Source organism: Nannobrachium achirus (genome assembly GCF_963921795.1).
Source record: "Nannobrachium achirus genome assembly, chromosome: 10".
In the NCBI taxonomy this organism is placed as follows: domain Eukaryota; kingdom Metazoa; phylum Chordata; class Actinopteri; order Myctophiformes; family Myctophidae; genus Nannobrachium; species Nannobrachium achirus.
In genome coordinates this window covers 15112824-15139697 of record NC_137819.1, presented here as the reverse complement: position 1 = coordinate 15139697, position 26874 = coordinate 15112824, and the positions used below count along the sequence as shown (strand labels likewise).

The following is a 26874-nucleotide window of genomic DNA, read 5'->3' as shown; positions in this document are numbered from 1 at the left end:
CTTCTTGAACACGAAGCCGCGCGTCCATGGTGAGTGTTGTGTTTTATATTTACATTATTGACTTCTAAATGAATGAATTCACGCAATTATGAATGAATGGACGTCTCGTGCGTGTCACCGAACACCTTAACTCTTATTTAATGGTTGTCAGAGCAGTTCAACGAGGGAACAAAGCAACTGGAACCAACTGCGTTACGTTAGCTAGCACGTTAGCTTAGCTTATAGGTAGACTGAATTCATTTCAATGAGAAACTACATTTAAAGTCGTTTTCATGTTAAACATAGGAGTGTCGAGGTACTTGAGTTAATAAATGACACGCCTGTTAATGTTGAATTGTGTAAAAGTTTGATAGAATGCATGGTTTATTTGAGCCATTAACTGTTCTCATGCTGTGTTTACATCACTCTGCTACATTGATTGATTGATTGATTGATTGATTAGAAGTTTGCATAGGAAAAGGTACAGTTTCATCACAGTACAGTTCACTGATACAAGGCAGGGTTCCCACGGTCATGAAATTCCTGGCAATATTTTGAAATTAGAACAAATATTTTTCCAGTACTGGAAAAGTTTTGGAATTAATCAATCCTGGAAAAAATAGCTATGCATCGTCTCTGGTTATTGATTTTGTTAATACCTCTGAAATGACAAATTAAACATGGGCCAAATTGTCAAATATTAGAGGCAGAAATTGTGAAAATAGCAGATCTACATGCTCACAACGAGGCATTGTGAGCATGTAGATCTGCTATTTTCACAATAAAACTGTGTTGTACAAAATTCCTCTACTCTTAGTGCTCGTCAGGGTGCCCGGGTCCCCAGTTCAAATATGATTATTTCGGGGGCCAAGGCCTGAAAAGGTTGAGAACCACTGTCTGGCATACACTACCTGTCTTTGGGCATTGCACATAGGAGTAAGCGACTCGTTATTGAGCTGAATTATTGTTATATAGTCCTGGAAAATGGGTTAAATATTCTGGAAAAGTTTTGGAACTTAAATTAATTGGTAAAGATGTGTGGGAACCCTGCAAGGTCAACTAAAGGGAAACCCGTTGAGATCCTTCTCATTAACTCAAAACATTGAATGACAGACGGATAGAACACAGTACAATACAGTAGATATCTTCAGCAAAAAAAGGAAGCACTTGTAAACAGAAGAAGAAAAATAAACTGAGATCTATACTCTCTGCGTCGCCTACAAATGACTTCATCTTTTTTAACACAGGTTCCACTGATCTAAAGCTATAATTATATTGTTTTCCTCTCTTCACATTTTTTTTTTTATTACAAATTTGGAGTAGCCAAGATATAAATGCATTTGTGTCTCCATCCCGAATCAATGGAGATGGAGACACAAATATAAAACAGCAATAATAATTAAAAACAAATGTAGGTAAACAAAAAAATTAAGGGACCCAATAAAAATGCGCCCCGGAAAACAGGGCTCTACCTCAACTTACGTTGTTGCTAAAAACGAAATTCTTTCTTTTCAAGATGTGCTAGTTAATACAGGCAGGTTCTACACCTCAATAGCAGCCACACATATTCTCAGAGAGGTTATGTGAAAATGTAAAACAAATACCATTGAACTGAACCCTAATGATGACCTCTGACCTCCCCAGAACCATGGAACCTGCAGAGACCACAGCAGAGGAGAAAGGAGTGAAGAACAGGAGGACCGATGAAGATGAGGAGGACTCACCTACAAAGAAACCTGTAAGTAGAGGACACTGTGTGTGTGTGTGTGTGTGTGTGTGTGTGTGTGTGTGTGTGTGTGTGTGTGTGTGTGTGTGTGCGCACCAGTGTTATTATTGTAGACGAAAATTATGACAATTTTATCAACAAATAAAAACTAGAACATGTTAGGGAGGGTCTAGTGGAGAGGAAATCCAGTAGACAAGTTATGTTTGGTTGTGCTCGGGTGTGGCACTGAGTATTTTATTAGACAAAAGTAGAGAACAAAACAAGTATAGTCAATACATTAAAAGAATGTGGTACAGTACAAGTACAGTTAAACACCCTGCCTAAAAGGAGCATCCCATATAAGTCCATTTACAGTCTTTTTTGCATCGGAAGTCCTTGGTATTCAACTCATGGATATAACAAAAATAGAAAATAGCAGATCTAAGAGCGCAACGTGTTGTGAGCTTGTCGGTCGTCTATTTTCAGCATGCAAATAAGTGTAAAAGTAAGCAATTTACCCCGAGTGAGAGGACATTATGCTCTCATAATGTCCGCAGTGAGGTTGCGCCGAGTCCGATAACAACCTCACTCAGGACATTATGAGAGCATAATGTCCGACCCCGAGTGGTAAATAGCTTTTCTACCACTTTTTCCCGTATACATGAAAGAAAACACATAGTTGTAACTTGCAAGGATCTTAAGTTACAATCATTATTGCCTATAAAACTTCCGCGAGACAGCAGATAGTTCCACAAACAACATCTTCTACTCACCAACAGATGGCGCCAACTCCATACTAATCCATGCGTCTAGCTTACAGCTAAGCTAACGTCAGTTAGAAGTACCGTTCCGGCCGTAAATAGAGGCTGTTCGCTTCCAGAAAGGCATAGGTTCAGAGAAAAGGGGCTTTAACGTTGGCGGATTGCATTGGATCCAAATAAATCGGCGACTATAGCATGCACGTTAGTAAACATAGGACCGTTGCCACCGTCATTTGTTGGTTGGGGGAAGTCCCCGGATGTACACTGAGGCGCATTGATCTCGGACACACAACTTTGCGGCAGTTGTCCTCTGATAACCTCCGGAATTTAGCCAATCAGAATCCAGTATTTGAACACGTGACTCGAAAAAGTGGTAGAATCAGGCATTACGACGCCACCAAGGCCTGCCAAAATACATTTTTGTATATATTGATCGATTAACCTCTCTCTCTCTGTACCTTTCTGTCTGTGTGTCAGTATACAGGTCACAGTGAGAAAGTTGCCAGTCATTATAACAGCCTACAGGAGACAGGGTTGGCGGTTCGAAGCCACAGTCGAATCTTTCACATGAGAAACTTCAACAACTGGCTCAAGAGCGTCCTGATTGGTGAGTAGCAAACTTCACAAACATCACAAGAGTCTAGGACGTGTGGAGCGTTGTCCAAGGTGTTTTAGAGAAGGGAGAAGAGTCTAGGATTTGTGTAGCGTTGTCTAGGGTGTTTTAGGGAAGGGAGAAGAGTCTGGGACGTGTGGAGCGTTGTCCATGGTGTTTTAGGGAAGGCAGAAGAGTCTTGGATTTGTGTAGCGTTATCCAGGGTGTTTTAGGGAAGGGAGAAGAGTCTAGGATGTGTGGAGCGTTATCCAGGGTGTTTTAGGGAAGGGAGAAGAGTCTAGGATGTGTGGAGTGTTATCCAGGGTGTTTTAGGGAAGGGAGAAGAGTCTAGGACGTGTGGAGCGTTATCCAGGGTGTTTTAGGGAATGGAGAAGAGTCTAGGACGTGTGGAGCGTTATCCAGGGTGTTTTAGGGAATGGAGAAGAGTCTAGAATTTGTGGAGCGTTGTCCAGGGTGTTTTAGGGAAGGGAGAAGAGTCTAGGACGTGTGGAGCGTTATCCAGGGTGTTTTAGGGAATGGAGAAGAGTCTAGGACGTGTGGAGCGTTATCCAGGGTGTTTTAGGGAAGGGAGAAGAGTCTGGGACTAGGCCTGGGGCGGTATCGACATTTTGTTACCGCGATTACCGTCTTCCCATTTACCGCCGGTACTGCGGTAATTACCGCACCCCCGTATCTATTAATTAAGGTTCGGCGATAAGCCAAAATATTGCAATCATCTTCCCAAAAGTCGCCTCTCCACAGCCTGACTGCCCGAGTTATACTTCTCCGTACAGCACAGCGGGTCTGGCTTTAAAAGGAGCAGATCTACAAGCTCAGAACGCGTCGCGGATGCGACGTGTTTTAGATCTGTGCCCTGTCGGGTTACCATAGTAACATAGGCTCCGTACTTTTCACACAGCTGCGTGTGAACAGGGGCGTCAATTGGGTATGGCAGGGATATGCAGCTGCCTTACCCTGGGTCCAGGGGGGGGGAAGATAAAAGTTAGTTCTAAATGTAAATCCATAAATGTCTCTTTGTCTATCTGTACTGGTTATTATGTTGGTAAATTACAGTAAAATAACTACAAATGCAAAATGTAACAAAATGGTCACTTTAACAAGGTATTATAATTATATTATAGGTATATATATAATTATATATTATATGTACTTCTTAAAATAAATATATCATGCCTGTTGCTAAGGTATGGCAACACCAGTCATGTTGCCATACCTTAGCTTTTTCTGAACTGACGCTACTGTGTGTGTGAACAAACCAGAAGAGAGAGACGGGTAGTCAGGATCGTGTAGGCTACAGTGATTCTGTAAACTCCATAACTCTATGGTAAACTCACGTCTCAAAACGCAGTGATTGAGTGCTGATACAGGTTTTAGTTACAAGACTTGACAGAAAAGGTTATAAAATCGCCGACGGGGCTCATCGCGCGTCGCGGTTGAAAAAGTAAAATAGTTTCGTTTTAGTCCACGCGGCCCGCGCTTATGGGATTAGATTCATGCCAATAGTCCAAACCTTGAAAGTAGTATTTCAAGACTGTAAAATGTTTTTGAATCTCTGAAAAAAAAGATTGAATCTCTGAAAAATATTTTTGAGTCTCTGAAAAATGATTTCGAAACTCTGTACAATGTCTTGGCAGAATTTCTTCAGAGATACAACACATTTTTTCAGAGATTCAAATCGGTTTTCAGAGTTTCGCCAACACATTTTCAGAGTGTCAACTTCATCAGAAACACAGTTTCAGAATATGCATTTTGGCACTTTTCTCCCTCTGTGTTTCATGTTTGAAACCTTGTAAACTCCTAAGGTTTCAAAACCTTGAGAGTTATTTTCAATCTCTGAAAATATTTTTTGCAAGACTGAAAAATGATTTAGAAACTGAAAAAATGTGTTGTATCTCTGAAGAAATTCTTCCAAGACATTGTGCAGTGTTTCACTTTTTTGCCAGACCCATGAAATGGGTAGGCCTACATAAGCAAATGTCGGTCCGGGTTTTCTATATAAAGGGTATATATGATGATGACATGATGATGACATGCCTACAAAAGGCATGATGTCATAAATGATGATGACAGACAGGGGGTCTGGCACAACCAGGTTGACCTGGTCTAGTTTTTTTTTCAGGTATTATTTTCTGAGATCTTATTTTTACAGATTCAAATAATTTTTTTTCGGTTTCAGATTATTATTATTTTTTTGTGCTTCTTACTTTTTCAGTTTCAACATGAAAAGTTTCAAGTCTCAAGTTTCAAGGTCCAGTTCTGGCAGTGTTTATGGCAACCATGCAGGGTTGCCATGTTTGCTCTTACTTTTTCAGTTTCAACTTGAAAAGTTTCAGAGTCTCAAATCTCAAAGTGCACTTCTGGCAGTGTTGGCATGGCAACCAGCTAGGGTTGCCATGTTTGCTAGAAGTGAGTTATCTGGGCTTTCCTATCCATAAGTTTAGCTAAATCCATCACCAGTCCCTGTCCCTATGGAAGAGATATACATGTTCTATAGATCTATGGAGTCATCATATGTTTTACAGATCTACAGGCCCATCCCCATGTTCTATAGATCCATGTTTCTAAGGTCCCATCCATATGTTTCACAGATCTATGGGCTCATTCCTAGGCCCATCCCTATATCCTACAGATCTACAGATTTACTAATACATTCTATAGATCTATGGAGTCTTCCCTATGTTTTACATATGTTTTACAGTTCTACAGGCCCAACACCATGTTCTATAGATCTATGGAGTCATCATATGTTTTACAGATACAGGCCCATCCTTATGTTCTATAGATATATTGAGTCATCCATGTTTTCAGATCTACAGGGCCATCCCCATGTTCTATAGATCTATGGAGTCATCTTTTTGTTTTCAGATCTACATGCCCATCCCCATGTTCTATAGATCTATGGAGTCATCCATATGTTTTCAGATCTACAGATCCATCCCCATGTTCTATAGGGCCAATCCATGTTTCTAAGGTCCCATCCATATGTTTTTTAGATCTATGAGCTCATTCCAAGGCCCATCCGTCCCTATATGCTACAGATCTACAAATGTACCCATACATTCTTTAGATCTATGGAGTCATCCATATGTTTTCAGATCTAAAGGCCCATCCCCATGTTCTATAGATCTATGGAGTGTAATAAGTGCAATAGTGTAATAAGTGTAATAGTGTAATAGGTGTAAAAGTGTAATAGTGTAATAGGGCAATAAGTGTAATAGTGCATTAAGTGTAATAGTGTAATAAGTGTAATAGGTGACAAATGTAATAGTGTAATAAGTGTAATAGCGTAATAGTGTAATTGCAACCGTCAGGTCGCATTTACTATCAAAACCTCCACCGCCTGTCTATCCGTCAGTGTGTCTGTCACGTCACGTCACACTTTTGCCCTGCTCATATCTCCGCAACCGTTGCCCCGATCCATGCCAAATTTTGCACACACACTCCTTGCCTGCCAAACCACAACCTCCACCAATTCTCACATGGCCCTCTTCTAGCGCCACCATGAGGTCGATTCTTGCAAAACACATTTTTGGACACTGCTCCTACAATTTTTGCCCTAAAATCACACAAATCGGTACACAGTAAGTCTACACTCATCTCATCAACATGGATCTGTCCCATTTAGCGCCACCTTCAGGCCATTTTTTAAAACACATTTTTGGACATTACTCCTACAGATTTTGACCTAAAATCACGCAAATCGCTACACAGTATGTTTACACTCATGTCATCAACATGGATCTGTCCCATATAGCGCCACCATCAGGCCGATTTATTCAAACACATTTTTGGACACTGCTCCTACAAATTTTGCCCTAAAATCACGCAAATCGCTACACAGTATGTCTATACTCATGTCATCAACATGGATCTGTCCCATATAGCGCCACCATCAGGCAGATTTTTTCAAACACATTTCTGGACACTGCTCCTACACATTTTGGCCTAAAATCACGCTGCGACCTGACGGTCGCTTATCTCCCGATTAGGGAGTCTTACTGGTAGGTGTAAAAGTGTAATAGTGTAATAGGGCAATAAGTGTAATAGTGTAATAAGTGTAATAGTGTAATTATTAAAGCTGCTATTACACTTATTACACTATTACGCTTATTACACTATTACGCTTATTACACTATTAAACTTTTACACAATTACACTATTACACTTATTACACTATTACACTTATTACACTATTACACTTATTGCCCTATTACACTATTACACTATTACACTATTACACTTATGACACTATTACATTATTAACGTATTCCACTATTACACGTATTGCCCTATTACACTATTACACTTATTACACTATTACACTATTACACTTATTACACAATTACATTTGTTACACATATTACACTATTACACTTATTACACTATTACACTTATTACATTATTACATTGTTACACTTATTGCGCTATTACACTATTACACTTATTACACTATTACACTTATTGCCCTATTACACTATTACACTTTTACACCTACCAGTAAGACTCCCTAATCGGGAGATAAGCGACCGTCAGGTCGCAGCGTGATTTTAGGCCAAAATGTGTAGGAGCAGTGTCCAAAAATGTGTTTGAAAAAATCTGCCTGATGGTGGCGCTATATGGGACAGATCCATGTTGATGACATGAGTATAGACATACTGTGTAGCGATTTGCGTGATTTTAGGGCAAAATCTGTAGGAGTAGTGTCCATAAATGTGTTTTAAAAAATCGGCCTGAAGGTGGCGCTAAATGGGACAGATCCATGTTGATGACATGAGTGTAGTGCAAGTGTGTACCGATTTGCGTGATTTTAGGGCAAAATTTGTAGGAGCAGTGTCCAAAAATGTGTTTGAATAAATCGGCCTGATGGTGGCGCTATATGGGACAGATCCATGTTGATGACATGAGTGTAAACATACTGTGTAGCGATTTGCGTGATTTTAGGTCAAAATCTGTAGGAGTAATGTCCGAAAATGTGTTTTAAAAAATGGCCTGAAGGTGGCGCTAAATGGGACAGATCCATGTTGATGAGATGAGTGTAGACTTACTGTGTACCGATTTGCGTGATTTTAGGGCAAAAATTGTAGGAGCAGTGTCCAACAATGTGTTTTGCAAGAATCTGCCTCATGGTGGCGCTAGAAGAGGGCCATGTGAGAATTGGTGGAGGTTGTGGTTTGGCAGGCAAGGAGTGTGTGTGCAAAATTTGGATCGGGGGCAACGGTTGCGGAGATATGAGCAGGGCAAAAGTGTGACGTGACGTGACAGACACACTGACGGACAGACAGGCGGTGGAGGTTTTGATAGTAAATGCGACCTGACGGTCGCAATTACACTATTACGCTATTACACTTATTACACTATTACATTTGTCACCTATTACACTATTACACTATTACACTTAATGCCTGTAGATCTGTAAAACATATGATGACTCCATAGATCTATAGAACAGGGGTCTTCAACGTTTTCAGGCCGGGGACCCCCAAACTGATGGGGAGATGGAGCAGGGACCCCCTACCACCTCGTAGGGTGGGGGGGTCGGGGCTACGACATATTTTTTTATTTTAAACATGTACAAGTTACAGCGAGCAGGGTGGGCCGTACCACTACCATTTCTAAACATACTACTTATTAACTGAGAACCAATGTCAATAATATCAACAATCTGTCAATTGCATAGTAATCATGTATTCAAGCTATTCAAAATGGATAGAATCATGATTTATAAAAAAAAAAGAAGAAAAAAAAACATTTTTTGAAATCTTTTTTTTTTTTAAGCAATAATTTCGTGGACCCCCTGCAGTACCTCCGCGGACCCCCTAGGGGTCGCGGACCCCCTGTTGAAGACACCTGCTATAGAACATGTAGATCTCTTCCATAGGGACAGGGACTGGTGATGGATTTAGCTAAACTTATGGATAGGAAAGCCCAGAGAACTCACTTCTAGCAAACATGGCAACCCTAGCTGGTTGCCATGCCAACACTGCCAGAAGTGCACTTTGAGATTTGAGACTCTGAAACTTTTCAAGTTGAAACTGAAAAAGTAAGAGCAAACATGGCAACCCTGCATGGTTGCCATAAACACTGCCAGAACTGCACCTTGAAACTTGAGACTTGAAACTTTTCATGTTGAAACTGAAAAAGTAAGAAGCGCAACAAAATAATAATAATCTGAAACCGAAAAAAAATTATTTGAATCTGTAAAAATAAGATCTGAGAAAATAATACCTGAAAAAAAAAAAGTGAAACTCTGAAAATATGTTGGCGAAACACTGCACAATGTCTTGGAAGAATTTCTTCAGAGATACAACACATTTTTTCAGTTTCAAAATCATTTTTCAGTCTTGCAAAAAATATTTTCAGAGATTGAAAATAACTCTCAAGGTTTTGAAACCTTAGGAGTTTACAAGGTTTCAAACATGAAACACAGAGGGAGAAAAGTGCCAAAATGCATATTCTGAAACTGTGTTTCTGATGAAGTTGACACTCTGAAAATGTGTTGGCGAAACTCTGAAAAGTGATTTGAATCTCTGAAGAAATGTGTTGTATCTCTGAAGAAATTCTGCCAAGACATTGTACAGAGTTTCGAAATCATTTTTCAGAGACTCAAAAATATTTTTCAGAGATTCAATTTTTTTTTTCAGAGATTCAAAAACATTTTACAGTCTTGAAATACTACTTTCAAGGTTTGGACTATTGGCATGAATCTAATCCCATACGCGCTCCGCTCGTAATCCGTATGAATAAAAAAAGAAACAGCCACAACACAAGGTATGTATTAACATACTTGTGTCGTGGATTACAGAGAAAGTTTACTCTGTTCCGTATTCCCCTACGACGCTGCTGCTGCAGGGGCCAGGGCAGCAGCCAGTGGCCACTCGGACAGTCACGAGTGACGTACACTGTATGTGGCTTCCAAACTGTGGTATACGGCCCAGAGCAGAGCGGCATGGAGCGCATGCGGTCCTCGCTTCTCCCCCGTCTTAAAACTCGCTTGTTTTCAATAAAAAAATATACTATTTTTGTCTTTTTTGACCGCGGTAAGGACCATGACACCGCGGTAGGCCTCGGTTTACCGCGGTACGGCGGTACGGCGGTTACCGCCCCCAACCCTATCTGGGACGTGTGGAGCGTTGTCCAAGGTGTTTTAGGGAAGGGAGAAGAGTCTAGAATTTGTGGAGCGTTGTCCAGGGTGTTTTAGGGAAGGGAGAAGAGTCTAGGACCACCTGGTTCGAATGATATCAACGCACTTAATGCGAAATATTCACGTGCTTTCAGACTCTTCAATGCAGAAAGTATCCAGGATACTTGGATATCCAGTATGCCAATGCAGAGATATTAGTAGTAAAATGTCGACATCTAGTGGTCAACCTCAGAGGAGCGCAAAAATAAAACCTGAGGTGAAACCCAGCCTCGAACCAGATGCCAAATATGCTCTGTTCCCCGGTGTAACGCTCCACGCCACAGACCCCGACGGAGCGGCGCGGTATTGGGCGCCGATGACCCCCGTGAGTCGCCACCGAGGCGAGCGCTAGCGAGCCGAGTTGCCGCGACGAGCGGTGGGAACGGCGCCCAATCCCACTCAGCCGCGTTACCGAGTTATGTGCCGTTATGGACAGAATAGTAAATATTCAGTCCCTCACTATCCACGCCTACCCCACTATCCACGTCATAGATAAATGCACAAAAAAGGAGTCACTTCATCCGTTCATTAGCTCAGTCAGTAGAGCACGGATGCAACAAACCCACGGTTTGGGTTCGATTCCCCTGAGGGGAATAATATTCAAGGCGAGAGATATCGGCGCATGCGTACTTCAAAGTGCACGGAGAACAGGATACCGTGGATACTCCTCCGTGGATACCCAGTGCATACTCTCTGCATTCAAACGTCTGAGAAATGGTGAAAAAGTCGGATTGAATGCGAAGAGAGCAGTCGAAGCCGGTGCTAGGACGTGTGGAGCGTTATCCAGGGTGTTATAGGGAAGGGAGAAGAGTCTGGGACGTGTGGAGCGTTATCCAGAGTGTTTTAGGGAAGGGAGAAGAGTCTAGGACGTGTGGAGCGTTATCCAGGGTGTTTTAGGGAAGGGAGAAGAGTCTGGGACGTGTGGAGCGTTGTCCAAGGTGTTATAGGGAATGGAGAAGAGTCTAGAATTTGTGGAGCGTTGTCCAGGGTGTTTTAGGGAATGGAGAAGAGTCTAGGATTTGTGGAGCGTTGGCCAAGGTGTTTTAGGGAAGGGAGAAGAGTCTAGGATTTGTGGAGCGTTGTCCAGGGTGTTTTAGGGAAGGGAGTAGATTCTAGGACGTGTGGAGCGTTTTCTAGGGTGTTTTAGGGAAGGGAGAACTCTAGGATGTATGGAGCGTTGTCCAGGGTGGTTTAGGGAAGGGAGAAGAGTCTCTAGGACGTGTGGAGAATTTTCCAGGGTATTTTTTTTTTGGGACAACAATTGTTTTCTTTACGTCGGTACCGATGTTATGGCACCATACCGTCTGTATAGTGATTTATTACCATGGTAACTAAAATCCATACCGCCCCAGCCCTAGAGTCCAGTAACGATAACACTGTTATCCATCTCTGTGTTGGATGTAGGTGACATATTGGACAAAGTAAGGAGAAGCAGTACAGACAGAGACATGTCTGTGTTGGATCTGGGATGTGGCAAAGGAGGCGACTTGCTCAAATGGAAGAAGGGGAACATCGCACATCTAGTCTGTGCAGGTAAGCTGTGTATGAGTGTATATTATGTTTGGAAACGTGTTGTTGGGTAGATTAGTTATCCATTGGCTACCAGTGCTCTTGGCAATAGCCTGTATGCTGCTGGAAAGCCTGTTTATTTTCATTTTAACCAGATAAATTCTTCTAAATCCTTACGGTTTTCGAAAAAAACAAACAAAAAAAAAACGTGTTTCTATATCAGTGGTGCTCAAAACTTTTCATGTCAAGGACCCCCAAAATTAAATGCATTTGGCCGCGGACCCCCAGTAAAAGCCATTTGAATGTGGCTTGTTTGCACCAATGTCAGAGTTGTTAATATTTTGTGTATATTTGTAGACATTGCAGGGGTTTCAGTAGAGCAGTGTCAGAGTGTTAATATGTATATGTGTAGACATTGCAGGGGTTTCAGTAGAGCAGTGTCAGAGTGTTAATATGTATATGTGTAGACATTGCAGGGGTTTCAGTAGAGCAGTGTCAGAGTCGTTACAAGGACATGCAGAGGAAGTGTTACCGCGGCGACCGGATGTTCAGCGCCGACTTCATCACGGCTGACTGCACCAAGGTAACCTTTGACCTCTGACCTCCAGTGTTTCTCCGATATGCGTTCAACAGCGGTCGCCCTGCCTCTGATGAATGTTAATGGCAGTTATTATAATATCTTTTACGATTTAGATCGGCTACTTTTGATGCTTTTTTGTGACACTAGTATGAGCAAGTAAGGCATTCATTTACAAAAAAAAAACACAAAGTTAAAATATGGAGATACAGTAAGAGGTTTCTTCCCGACGGCAATGATTGCGACTGTCAGGTCGCAAGTTACTATGAAAAGCTCCACCGGCGGTCTGTCCGTCTGTCACGTCACACTTTTGCCCCTAGTCTAATCTCAGCCACTGTTGGCCCTATCGATGCCAAACTTTGGACACACACTCCTTGGATGGCAAATCACAACCTACAGCCCTGATTTCTCACATGGCCCTCTTCTAGCGCCACCATCAGGCCGATTTTTTGCAAAACACATTTTTCTTACAGATTTTGGCCTAAAATCACGCAAAGCGGTACACAGTATCTCTAAAGTCATGTCATCAACATGGATCTGTCCCATTTCCCATATTTCCTCCTGATTGGCTACGATTGCTTTCTAAAGTTTGTGTATGCGACGTGACGGTCGCTTATCTCCCGATTAGGGAGTCTTACTGGTGTAATGTTGTATCCAGGGCATGACATTAAGCTGGCTCTTGGTTTCACTTTTTCTGTGACGCTCCTGACGGCTGTGTGCTGTATGCAGACTGTGGACTGCCCGTACTATGGAGTGGAAGGGGGCAAGGGGATTAAAGTATAATGTTTGCAGTGTTTGTTTGCAGTATTTGCACTTTTGTGCACTGGCAAGTGTGAAATGTCTCACTTTTATCTGTGATTAATGTTTGTGTGTGTGTGTGTGTGTGTGTGTGTGTGTGTGTGTGTGTGTGTGTGTGTGTGTGTGTGTGTGTGTGTGTGTGTGTGTGTGTGTGTGTGTGTGTGTGTGTGTGTGTGTGTGTGTGTGTGTGTGTGTGTGTCTGTCCCTCGGTCTGCAGGAGGTGTTGACAGCCAGGTTTAAAGAGGACAGGCTGTTGTTTGACGTGTGCAGTTGTCAGTTTGTGTGTCACTACTCGTTTGAGTCGTACCAGCAGGCCGACACGCTGCTGAAGAACGCCTGCGAGTCCCTGAAGCCTGGAGGCTTCTTCATAGGGACGACCACCGACGCCTTCGAACTGGTGTAAGTTATTCATCAATGGTAAATGATGCATTTATATAGCGCTTTTATCCAAGGTGCTTACATAGATTGTGTGTTACATTCACCCATTCACGCACACATTCATACACCGGTGGCAGAGGAAACCACGCAAGTCACCAACCTACTCACCGGGAGCAATTAGGGGTTCAGAGTAGGGGTGGGTGATAATTATCGTCTCGACGATACAGCTTTGCCACGATATGCCTTTTCAGATTATCGTTTCTCTCGTGATACAAACAGTCATACAGAAAAGGCTCTGGATACAGCGAGTGCACGTTCTATGAGTCGCTGCTCTATTGCTTAATTTATACTTCTATTGTACGGTGGTGTAATTCACCAAAAAGAACAGATCTACAAGCTAACAACGTGTCATATGGCTTGAGGATCTGTCCCTTTGCTTTCACGGCCCCGCCCCCTGGCAGCACGCAGACAGGCTCCGAGTGTCTACACTCTACAGTGACTGACCGGAGCACCGAGCAGCACGGCACACTGGTCCACGACCACGATTTAGTTTCACTTTCACGGGACTTTATAAAGCAGTGATGCAGCTTGCCCTGCATTCTTTGAAGCATATTTTTAATAATGGATGCATTAAACTAACAGGACGCAAACTATTTTATCCGACCTGCTATCGCTATCAGCCATCTCACTGCAAACTGCTGAGGTGTGTGTGTGTGTGTGTGTGTGTGTGTGTGTGTGTGTGTGTGTGTGTGTGTGTGTGTGTGTGTGTGTGTGTGTGTGTGTGTGTGTGTGTGTGTGTGTGTGTGTGTGTGTGTGTGTGTGTGTGTGTGTGTGTGTGTGTGTGTGTGTGTGTGTGTGCGCGCGTGCTAGAGTGGAGTCCACAGCTGTGTGTTCTGGCAGTATTGATGAGGTGATTTAGATCGACTTGTAAATGCATGCTTCTGTTTTTATTAACTACAAACAAGTAGCTATAAAGTGCTTTGTTTGTTATGCTTTCACCGTTGAAGCATGCGTGTGTTTCGCGGTGAAATCGTAGCGTCTATTTCATAATTGGCTTAGTTATAAAACCATGCCATTTTTGTTTAGTAGAAAAGCTAAAAGCTAGGATGATAACATATAAGAAAGCTTGTATCATAACAAACCTCCTGACTTTGGTTGGTCGTAGGGTAATTTGTTTTCCCCCAAGTTTCAATGGTAAGGCATGGGTTGTTGTCAACCTGTGGGTCGAGACCCCCAGAGAGGTCCCGAAATGATTTAGCCAAATTGTTTTGAAAATAGCCGATCTACAAGCTCACAACACTCAAAAACATTTTATGGGAACCCATAAAACATTTCTTGGACCCATTTGAATGACCTGAACCATCATCACACCAACTAGTAAATATTTTGAGGTAAAAGATGTTAATTGTTTAATCAAAAATCTAAATGTTATCATTAAAAAAATCATCATAGATTAGGATATCTATCTTTCTATATGCAGCATAACAATGAATAGATTATCAATAGAATATCTGTGTGGGTCTAATAATCATAATAAACCTAAAAACTCGCATAAAACAGTATCGTGATAATATCGTGTATTGTGATACTGCATGAAGAGTATCGTGATAATGTTTTTTTCCAGTATCGCCCACCCCTAGTTCAGAGTCTTTCTCAAGGACTCTTCGACACTAACTCTGGGGGAGCCCGGATTCGAACTGGGAACCCTTTGTGCTCTAATGACGGTTTCGCTACCCCTGAGCTATTATTATTCATAATAATAATAACAACCTCATCATTTATCATCATTTATGTTCCCAGTCCGTGACTCATTTGTGGGTTGCGGACCAATTTTGGACTTTTTCCTGATTTTCGGTGGCGCTGTGCACCCGTTGTGCGCGGCCGGCAGCTCCCGTTCACGCTTGTTCAAAGTCTTTTCTTTCACGCTGAGAAGAAACAATACAACCATGATGATCTCTGTGTAAGCTAATGGTCCATAGAAAACAGGCTGTTCTGACCAAACAAGCGATATGGGAAAAGAAGTGGAGATATATCCATGTTTCTGCAGCCAGGATGTATACAATGCAATGGGGAAACGGAAGACACCAAAAGCGGCTTCCGCAAGGCATGGCAATTGAGTGTTTTTCTCTCACTAGCGGCCGCCGCAGCGCGGGGGCTATTGATATGCCTGTCACAATTATTACATAATCGTCTAATCGTGATTATTTGACACAATGGCAATTATTTTGTCATAATCGTCATAATCGTTTAAATGTTGAAAAATGTTCAAAAATAGTGGAAATAGCCGATCTACAAGCTCGATGCGACACGTTGTGAGCTTATAGATTGGCTATTTCCACTATCAATGTTCTTTTTTTAAGTATAAAGTTGTTAAATATGTCATTTAATTGTACTAGAAGCTGGGCCGCCCTTCGGGCGGCCCAGCGTCTAGTCGGCGACCTGGCCAACTCGGAACAATGTAAATAGGGAATGAATGCCCCGCCCTTTAATGCAAACCCCATTATACCTGTTTTCATAGGACCCGTTTTGACCATTTGTCTGCCTGTGTCCATTTATGCCCATATATGGAGATATCTGTATCTGTCTGTCTGTCGGTGTCCATTTTATGTCCATATATGGAGATCACTGCAGTTATAGTTCTGGGTCCATTTTATGCCCATATATGCCCATATATGGAGATATCTGTCTATCTGCGTCCATTTTATGCCCATATATGGAGATCTCTGTATCTGTCTGTCTGTGTCCCTTTTATGCCCGTATATGGAGATCTTTGTGATTCTGCATCCATTGTATGCCCATATATGCCATATATGGAGATATCTGTTTATCTGCGTCCATTTTATGCCCATATATGAGATTTCTGTCGCTTTTTCAAACAGATGGTCAAAACGGGTCCTATGACAACAGGTATAATGGGGTTTGCATTAAAGGGGGAACCGGCACTGTGTCTGCAACACAGTCGGTGGCACAGACAGATACAGAGATCTCCATAATGGGAATAAAGGGACACAGACAAACAGATGGAGGAGGAGACAAACTTAATGCAAACCCCATTATACCTGTTGTCATAGGACCCGTTTTGACCATCTGTTTGCCTGTGTCCATTTATGCCCATATATGGAGATATCTGTATCTGTCTGTCTGCGTCCACTTTATGCCCATATATGGAGATCTTTGACCATCTGTTTGCCTGTGTCCATTTATGCCCATATATGGAGATATCTGTATTTGTCTGTCTGCATCCATTTTATGCCCATATATGGAGATCTATGCAGACACAGTGCCAGTTCCGGAAAATCCTGATGTCAGACATCAGAATCCGAACCTTTCGTGCTGGTTCCAGAAAATCGTGTATCGGGTCGGGTCGGGTCGAGGCCGAGCACTGCACTACCTGCTGCGGTGGGGAACGCACGTGCCGAATTTGAAATGGGGAATGAATGCCCCACCCTTTAATGCAAACCCCATGAATGCCCCACCCTTAAATGCAAACCCCAATATACCTGTCATAGGACCCGTTTTGACCATCTGTTTGTCTTTGTCCACTTATGCCCATATATGAAGATCTCTGCACACACAGTACCGGTTGCAGAAAACTCTGATGTCAGACTTTATGCCCATATCTGGAGAACGCGCGTGCCGGTGGGAAGAAGGGTTCTCGAGATACCCGGATTACATACATACATACACATTCACAGAGATTTTGTGTTGACTCATGTGGCGTACGTGATGTCAGAGCCTTTTATGAAGTGATGTCACAATGACTCAGCGCTTGCGCCGATTTCCTCCGGAACAGCCTGATGTCAACAAAGGAGATTCCGAACGTTTCATGGCATTGTATGCCCATATATGGATATCTCTGTATCTCTCCGCATAAGGAGATTCCGAACGTTTCGCTATGGAGATCTATGCATAGGAACATCAGAATACGTAACCATGGCATTTTTTGTTGACTCATGTGTTGTATGCCCATATATGGATATCTCTGTATCTCTCCGCATAAGGAGATTCCGAACATTTCGCTTGTATGCCCATATATGGACATCTCTGTATCTGGAGATCTATGCATAGGAGATCTATGCATAGGAACATCAGAATACGTAACCATGGCATTTTTTGTTGACTCATGTGTTGTATGCCCATATATGGATATCTCTGTATCTCTCCGCATAAGGAGATTCCGAACGTTTCGCTTGTATGCCCATATATGGACATCTCTGTATCTGGAGATCTATGCATAGGAACATCAGAATACGTAACCATATATGGATATCTCTGTATCACTCCGCATAAGGAGATTCCGAACGTTTCGCTATGGAGATCTATGCATAGGAACATCAGAATACGTAACCATGGCATTTTTTGTTGACTCATGTGTTGTATGCCCATATATGGATATCTCTGTATCTCTCAGCATAAGGAGATTCCGAACGTTTCGCTTGTATGCCCATATATGGACATCTCTGTATCTGGAGATCTATGCATAGGAACATCAGAATACGTAACCATGGCATTTTTTGTTGACTCATGTGGTGTACGTGATCTCAGAGCCTTTTATGAAGTGATGTCACAATGAGTCAGCGCTTGCGCCGATTTCCTCTGGAACAGCCTGTTGTATGCCCATATATGGATATCTCTGTATCTCTCCGCATAAGGAGATTCCGAACGTTTCGCTTGTATGCCCATATATGGACATCTCTGTATCTGGAGATCTATGCATAGGAACATCAGAATACGTAACCATGGCATTGTATGCCCATATATGGATATCTCTGTATCTCTCCGCATAAGGAGATTCCGAACGTTTCGCTATGGAGATCTATGCATAGGAACATCAGAATACGTAACCATGGCATTTTTTGTTGACTCATGTGTTGTATGCCCATATATGGATATCTCTGTATCTCTCCGCATAAGGAGATTCCGAACGTTTCGCTTGTATGCCCATATATGGACATCTCTGTATCTGGAGATCTATGCATAGGAGATCTAACGTTTCGCTTGTATGCCCATATATGGACATCTCTGTATCTGGAGATCTATGCATAGGAACATCAGAATACGTAACCATGGCATTGTATGCCCATATATGGATATCTCTGTATCTCTCCGCATAAGGAGATTCCGAACGTTTCGCTATGGAGATCTATGCATAGGAACATCAGAATACGTAACCATGGCATTTTTTGTTGACTCATGTGGTGTACGTGATCTCAGAGCCTTTTATGAGGTGATGTCACAATGAGTCAGTGCTTGCGCCGATTTCCTCTGGAACAGCCTGTTGTATGCCCATATATGGATATCTCTGTATCTCTCCGCATAAGGAGATTCCGAACGTTTCGCTTGTATGCCCATATATGGACATCTCTGTATCTGGAGATCTATGCATAGGAACATCAGAATACGTAACCATGGCATTGTATGCCCATATATGGATATCTCTGTATCTCTCCGCATAAGGAGATTCCGAACGTTTCGCTATGGAGATCTATGCATAGGAACATCAGAATACGTAACCATGGCATTTTTTGTTGACTCATGTGTTGTATGCCCATATATGGATATCTCTGTATCTCTCCGCATAAGGAGATTCCGAACGTTTCGCTTGTATGCCCATATATGGACATCTCTGTATCTGGAGATCTATGCATAGGAGATCTAACGTTTCGCTTGTATGCCCATATATGGACATCTCTGTATCTGGGGATCTATGCATAGGAACATCAGAATACGTAACCATGGCATTGTATGCCCATATATGGATATCTCTGTATCTCTCCGCATAAGGAGATTCCGAACGTTTCGCTATGGAGATCTATGCATAGGAACATCAGAATACGTAACCATGGCATTTTTTGTTGACTCATGTGTTGTATGCCCATATATGGATATCTCTGTATCTCTCCGCATAAGGAGATTCCGAACGTTTCGCTTGTATGCCCATATATGGACATCTCTGTATCTGGAGATCTATGCATAGGAGATCTATGCATAGGAACATCAGAATACGTAACCATGGCATTTTTTGTTGACTCATGTGTTTTATGCCCATATATGGATATCTCTGTATCTCTCCGTATAAGGAGATTCCGAACGTTTCGCTTGTATGCCCATATATGGACATCTCTGTATCTGGAGATCTATGCATAGGAACATCAGAATACGTAACCATATATGGATATCTCTGTATCTCTCCGCATAAGGAGATTCCGAACGTTTCGCTATGGAGATCTATGCCCATATATGGATATCTCTGTATCTCTCCGCATAAGGAGATTCCGAACGTTTCGCTATGGAGATCTATGCATAGGAACATCAGAATACGTAACCATGGCATTTTTTGTTGACTCATGTGTTGTATGCCCATATATGGATATCTCTGTATCTCTCCGCATAAGGAGATTCCGAGCGTTTCGCTTGTATGCCCATATATGGACATCTCTGTATCTGGAGATCTATGCATAGGAGATCTATGCATAGGAACATCAGAATACGTAACCATGGCATTTTTTGTTGACTCATGTGTTGTATGCCCATATATGGATATCTCTGTATCTCTCCGCATAAGGAGATTCCGAACGTTTCGCTTGTATGCCCATATATGGACATCTCTGGAGATCTATGCATAGGAACATCAGAATACGTAACCATATATGGATATCTCTATCTTTCCGCACAAGGAGATTCCGAACGTTTCGCTATGGAGATCTATGCATAGGAACATCAGAATACGTAACCATGGCATTTTTTGTTGACTCATGTGTTGTATGCCCATATATGGATATCTCTGTATCTCTCCGCATAAGGAGATTCCGAACGTTTCGCTTGTATGCCCATATATGGACATCTCTGTATCTGGAGATCTATGCATAGGAACATCAGAATACGTAACCATATATGGATATCTCTGTATCTTTCCGCATAAGGAGATTCCGAACGTTTCGCTATGGAGATCTATGCATAGGAACATCAGAATACGTAACCATGGCATTTTTTGTTGACTCATGTGTTGTATGCCCATATATGGATATCTCTGTATCTCTCCGCATAAGGAGATTCCGAACGTTTCGCTTGTATGCCCATATATGGACATCTCTGTATCTGGAGATCTATGCATAGGAACATCAGAATACGTAACCATGGCATTTTTTGTTGACTCATGTGGTGTACGTGATCTCAGAGCCTTTTATGAAGTGATGTCACAATGAGTCAGCGCTTGCGCCGATTTCCTCTGGAACAGCCTGATGTCAACAATCAGCTCCGCATAAGGAGATTCCGAACGTTTCGCGCCGCTTCGGGAAAGCCGCGAGTCGGGTCGGGTCGAGGCCCGGCACTGCACTCCGCGCGGCGGCGGGGAACGCGCGTGCCGAATCTGAAGCCGGTGGGACGAACGGTTCTCGAGATACGCGGATTACAAACAAACAAACAAACAAACAAACAGACAGAGATTTGTCGCATTTATAGATAGATATTTAGGTTATGTGTCATATCTGCCATGACGTGTATCTTCAAAGACTACAAGCCAAAGAGAAATGTAATTGTCAATGACAAACACAATTAAATCGTTAATCGCAATTATTTGAGTGACAATTAATCGTCATGTAAAATGTCATAATCGTGACCCCTAGCTATGGGTTAAGACTAGACTAGTTAACACATCCCTGGACCAGTTAACACTTCCAGAAACGCTTTTTTGACTACAGTATGGATGTGTCTATATATCCACTATAGCTGATGAAATCATGTAAAACATTTGTTTCCCTTTGTCCTCTTACTCTCTCATCCCTTTCTATATGTCTCTGACTCTCTCTCTCTCTCTCTCTCTCTCTCTCTCTCTCTCTCTCTCTCTCTCTCTCTCTCTCTCTCTCTCTCAGGAAGCGTTTGGAGCTGTCGGACGGCTTGTCCTTTGGCAACGAGGTGTACAGTGTTCGTTTTAACCACAAGGGGCAGTATTCTCTGTTTGGATGTCAGTATCACTTCAACCTGGAGGGCGTTGTCGACGTGCCGGAGTTCCTGGTTTACTTTCCTCTGTTTGAAGAGTACGTACCTGTCTGTCTGTCTGTCTCTGTGTTAGAATCATATGTCGGGCCCCACGCTGGCCTGGTGGTCAAGGCGCATACCACATACCAGGCTATGATGCCTGCTGGCGTCGCCGGTTCGATTCCCGATCCGGACGACCTTTGCCACATGTCATTCCCATCTCTCTCCCCATTTCCTGTCAGTCTACTATCCTATCAAATAAAGGCATAAAAAGCCCAAAAGCAAATCTTAAAAAAAAGAAAAAAAGAATAATATGTCAGTAATAGGGGTGTAACGATCTTAACAGCAATACGATAGGTGTGAAGCGAGCGGTGCTCAAAACGTCACATGATGCAGGGCCAAAGCCAAGCTGTGCGGGACATACAGACATACACACAAAGCCAGGTGTAGGTTGCGCTTGGACCGCTCAAAATGTAATTTCTGTTTGCATGTTAGGCTTGGTAACATATGACAAATAACTTATTACTTATATACAAAAAATGATTTACATATTTACACTTGGTGACGCGTTGTATGCTTACATATCAGCTATTTCAGCTTTTAGGACTGAGCCCGATTCTGGCCAATTTAAGGTTTCTGAAAAAGTTACAAAAAATAAATATGTTGCTACATACTGTACTACACAAAAATGTGTCCTCAGCCTGAGGGGTAAAAGCACAAAATTGTGTTCCCCTCCATAATGGGTTAAATATTCTAAAACGTGTGAACATTTTTCACCTTGGAAACAATTTTGACAAACATGCAAAAAAAGAATCGCGATAATCTCAAATAATTGCGATGAGACAATTGTGTAATAATTGTGACATGCGTAGTCTGGAGACACTGTTTGACAAGGTATGTGTGTGTTGTATATTCCAGGATGGCTAAACGCTATGGGATGGAGCTGAAGTTTAAAAAAAGATTCTCTGAGTTCTTTGAGGAGAAAGTCAAGGACCAACAGAACCGAAACCTGCTGACCAGGATGATGGGCCTGGAGGTAACCATGACAACCACTTAGCAACCACTCAACCACTTGAGGCAAAAATTGAAAATAGACGGCCTCCCAAGGTTGAGAACCACTGCTTTAGAAGATGATCAGAGGTGATTTGGGGTGGGGGATTTGGGAACAACTTTCCTGGCCTATCGGGAGGGACGTTCCATCGCCAACGCCATTTCAAAAAGAACATTTCATAGTGGTTTTTAGTAGACTAAAACTAAAACTTTTCAAATGACTAAAACCAGAGCAGTGTAAGAGTAGCAACACGCTTTGATCTCGCCTCTGCTGATCTTCAGCCCTGTCCGCCCCCATTATAACCGAGGCATTTTCACTCGCTGGTAAGTAGACTAAATCACGTCTCCCCCCCCCCCCCCCCCCCTTTTAACGCATTCACGGGCCTCTCCAAGGTAGACAACATTATTAAAAGGGGGGAAAAGACGTGATTTAGTCTACTTACCAGCGAGTGAAAATGCCTCAGTTATAATGGGGGCGGACGGGGCTTAAGAGCAACAAAGGCTCGCTAAGAATGAGAACAGGCTCCAGTAAGCTAGGCTAAGCTAGCTTTTCAACATAGAGTAAATAGGCTTTCCACGCTTACAATAGGAGTCGACGTAAGTGTCATAACTCTCTCTCTCTCTAGGGCAGGGGTCTTCAACGTTTTCAGACCAGGGACCCCTTAGCTGAGAGAGAGATGAAGCAGGGACCCGGACCCCCACTACCCATAGATACCATATGGTTTCATCGTTTGACGGCACAATCATCAGTGTATTTTGGATTCATGTCAATGTGTGTTTTCAAATATTTAACCACTAGAACCGTCAATACTTATAAAATGTGACCTTTCACTGTGTACTTTGTCTGCTTTTTTCTCCCTCTACACCAAAGCTCTTTGCCAAAAATAGCCGATCTACAAGCTCACGTTGTGAGCTTGTAGATCTGCTATTTGGCTAAAGTTCTCAGAATATGGACGCTAGGTGGTTAATATAAAAAAAGAGAAACAAAAGATTCTATCACACAAAGATTTGGAGGACCCCCTAGGGGTCCCGGACCCCCTGTTGAAGACCCCTGCTCTAGGGGTCTGACTAAAACTAAATGGAATTTTATTCAAAAGACTACGACTAAAACTAAATCAAAATTTGCTTTCAATATTAACACTGCTCTCTCTCCCTATCTGTCTGTCTATCTGTCTCTCTGTGTGTGTGTGTGTAGTCATATCCATGTGAAGGCAGCAACACTCCAGCCACAGAGGCAGCAGGAGAGTACGACCACGCCGTCAAACACAAGGACTCTGGAGCTGCACTGCCTCTGGTACACACACACACACACACACACACACACACACACACACACACACACACACACACACACACACACACAGTGGTGACAGCCGTCCTATCCACAACATCAACAGGTATTCTGTGTACCACTTACACCTTAGTGTAATTCATCAACATTAAAACGCTTGCTGGGGTCGCCAAAGAAATGTCCTCATATGGGGTTGTGGTATAAAAAAGTTTTGAGAACCCCATGTCAATGTGCACATGCACTTTACATCACTATCAGATTTAATTTCAAAATGAGTCGATATACATGCACTATATTCATTGGCGTGTCCAAGGCTACTCTCGGTTGGGGGAGAAGGAAAAGACAGAAATGTATGCATTTTCATTGATGCAAAGATTCTGATGTGTGTTTTGTGTCTGTCTGCAGGGAACATTGAGCAAGTCGGAGTGGGAGGCAACAAGTGAGTTGAATGTTTGACTCTGTTGTGTCTGTGTTACCATTAAACATTTTATGCTTGATAGATGTATTGGATAGCTCAGTGGTTCTCAATTTAAGACCTCTTTAATACCTCAAAGACAAAAAGACCATAACTGACTGCATCAAAAGTCATCAAAAAACTAAAAACTGGTGAAAACATTAGCAAAATTGTCAAATATAACAAAGAAGCAACGATCTAGCCGATCTACAAGTTCACAACGTTGTGTGTAGATCTGCCATTTTCACAATATTTATCTGTGAAACATTCAAATTAAATTGAATGGCCCAACTCCAACAATTCCAAGTGCTTGTTGGGGTATGTGGTCCCCAGTTCAAATAGGATTATTTTGGGAGGTTATGGCCTGAAAAGGTTGCGAACCGCTGGAATAGCTGACACTGTTATTTCTCACAGAACATAACAAGTTGATTTGATGCATTTTCATTAACAAACAACCAACCCTGTGAGGTTTTGGTCAACTACAAAATCTCTCTCTGCTTCTCGAACTGCCTGCTAGTATTGTTGTCTTCTGTCTCCTGTATAACAAAGCTGAGGTGATTTTAATAATGCAATACACCACTAGAGGTCGCCATTTACTACGTATTTTATAATATGGCTGATGGGCATAGTGAGACACAAGGCCTCGGACCCTCAACTCCCTTTCAGCGTTAGTTTTGTCGATTTAAGAGTAAGACTAAAAATATGTAGTCAACTATACTAAAACTAAACCATTTCAGATGACTAGAACTGACTAAAACTAAATGGTGTGTTATTCAGACCAGAATTTGCTGTCAAAATCAACCCTTTCAACTTTTCCGTCTCATGCTTTCACATAGCGGTTATTGTATTAGTGGCAGTTAGTGGGTTTTAAATGTTTTTCTTCTTATTATTTTTTTCATCTTGACTGTGACGTAGCGATCATTGCTGTCCGACCAGGTCTCTCTCTTGAGAACGAGACCTTGGCTCTCTATAAGATTACCTTTAGAAATAACGGATTAATAAAACATATTATTTCCTAATTATATTGAGGGTTTTTTTTTTTTTTGTATTTATTGCGACCACTATCAAAACCTCCATCGGCTGTCCGAACTTTGCACACTTACACCTTGACTGGCAAACCACAACCTCACATGCCCCTCTTCTAGCGCCACCATGAGGTTGCTTATTGCAGACCTGACGGTCGCTTATCTCCCGATTAGGGAGTCTCACTGGTGTTATAAATAATTATCACTGAATATAAAGACTTGTTTGCTGACAAATGACTGGCAATTTGCTCTCCATCTCTCTCTCTCTCTCTACCTCTCTAGGTATATACCTGGTGTTTGCCTTCCAGAAGGTTTCCTGACTGCCAGACAGATTGATACATGCAGAGTGAATGACAGAATCCAGATGGATCCATAGAGTGAATGACAGAGAATCCAGGCACTGAGTGAAAGACTTGTTGAGTTGAGACACGTTTTTGTACAAGGAAACATTGAGTTGTTTTTATTTGAATATTTCTGTGCGTTTGACTAGAAAAATTAAAACCACCTAAACACAGGAAGTTTGTTTTCATCTTGTTTTTTCCATGCGACATGTTTTGAGCTGTATTAAAGAAACAATTGAAAGTATAATCGAAAGCAGAGACGTGCAGAGAATGTTAGAGAGGCAGGGGCTAAAATCTCTAAAAGGGCAATAGCAGACCTCCAAGCTCACAACGTGTCGCGCTGCGAGCTTGGAGGTCAGCTATTTTTAGTGAGTGATACCACACTGAACTAAGCATAATCCAAGTCAATACTGGAGACAGCGTAACTGCATGGGTTTCTAATTCTAACAGAGATGGCAATTCTTTCAACATAAGATGCTGCATTCAAGTTCAGGAGAGTTTGGACAATTCTCTTGAATGCTGCCTTCAGGTATGGCTTGGAAAGGAGGCATTTGCGTTTCTTTCACCATAGTAAAAACTGCATTCATGGTCGGGAGAGGGCATTCACGGTACTGTTCCATCGTACGATGAGCTCGGAAGCATAGAAGTGATGCATTGAGCTTGTAGATGGGCTACTTTTGCTGTTTTTTTTTAAATATATATTTTCTAAAATAATGTTTTCTGTATAACATTACGAGAAATATGTAACAATTTGTTTTTCACTGAATGTGCAGATCTACAAGCTTCAGCGTGACTCATAGTTAGCTTGTAGATCTGTTCCTTACAACCTGTGCAGAGGCGCCGAGTCGTATCGAGCGCTTTTCAGGCTGTGACCCCCCAAAATAATCATAAACTGGGGACCCCCACCCTGACAAGCACTTAGTTGGAATGTAGGAGTTGAGGCATTGTCATTGGCTCTGTTCCACAGATACATATTGTGAAAATATCAGATTTACAAGCTCACAACGCCTCGCAACAACTTTTTTCTTTTTTTCTTATATTTTACATTTTGTTCGATATTTGACCAGTCTGTATAGTATCGTTTGTTGATTACTATTGATAAAGCGATGGTCTATTTTTCTTCAAAGACCTTAAATTGTTACTTCACTCACTGGGACCCCCCACCCCTAGCAAAGTGTCTTTATTGGCATATATGACACTGTAAAATAGCTGTGTAGCCTACTATTAAAAAGAAAA

The 26874-nt window shown here is 42.1% G+C and overlaps 1 protein-coding gene across 1 annotated transcript; it reads left to right on the top strand.

The window, feature by feature from the left end:
- On the top strand, positions 1-25815 carry rnmt (RNA (guanine-7-) methyltransferase). Its single transcript, XM_080735777.1, has 11 exons — positions 1-29; positions 1624-1717; positions 2923-3052; positions 11643-11771; positions 12215-12330; positions 13340-13521; positions 21372-21536; positions 22396-22513; positions 23723-23821; positions 24224-24257; positions 25580-25815. The coding sequence occupies exons 2-11, from the start codon at positions 1628-1630 to the stop codon at positions 25615-25617; spliced, it is 1101 nt and encodes a 366-aa protein (XP_080591903.1). The 5' UTR covers positions 1-29; positions 1624-1627; the 3' UTR covers positions 25618-25815.
- The last annotated feature ends 1059 nt before the right edge of the window (positions 25816-26874 follow it).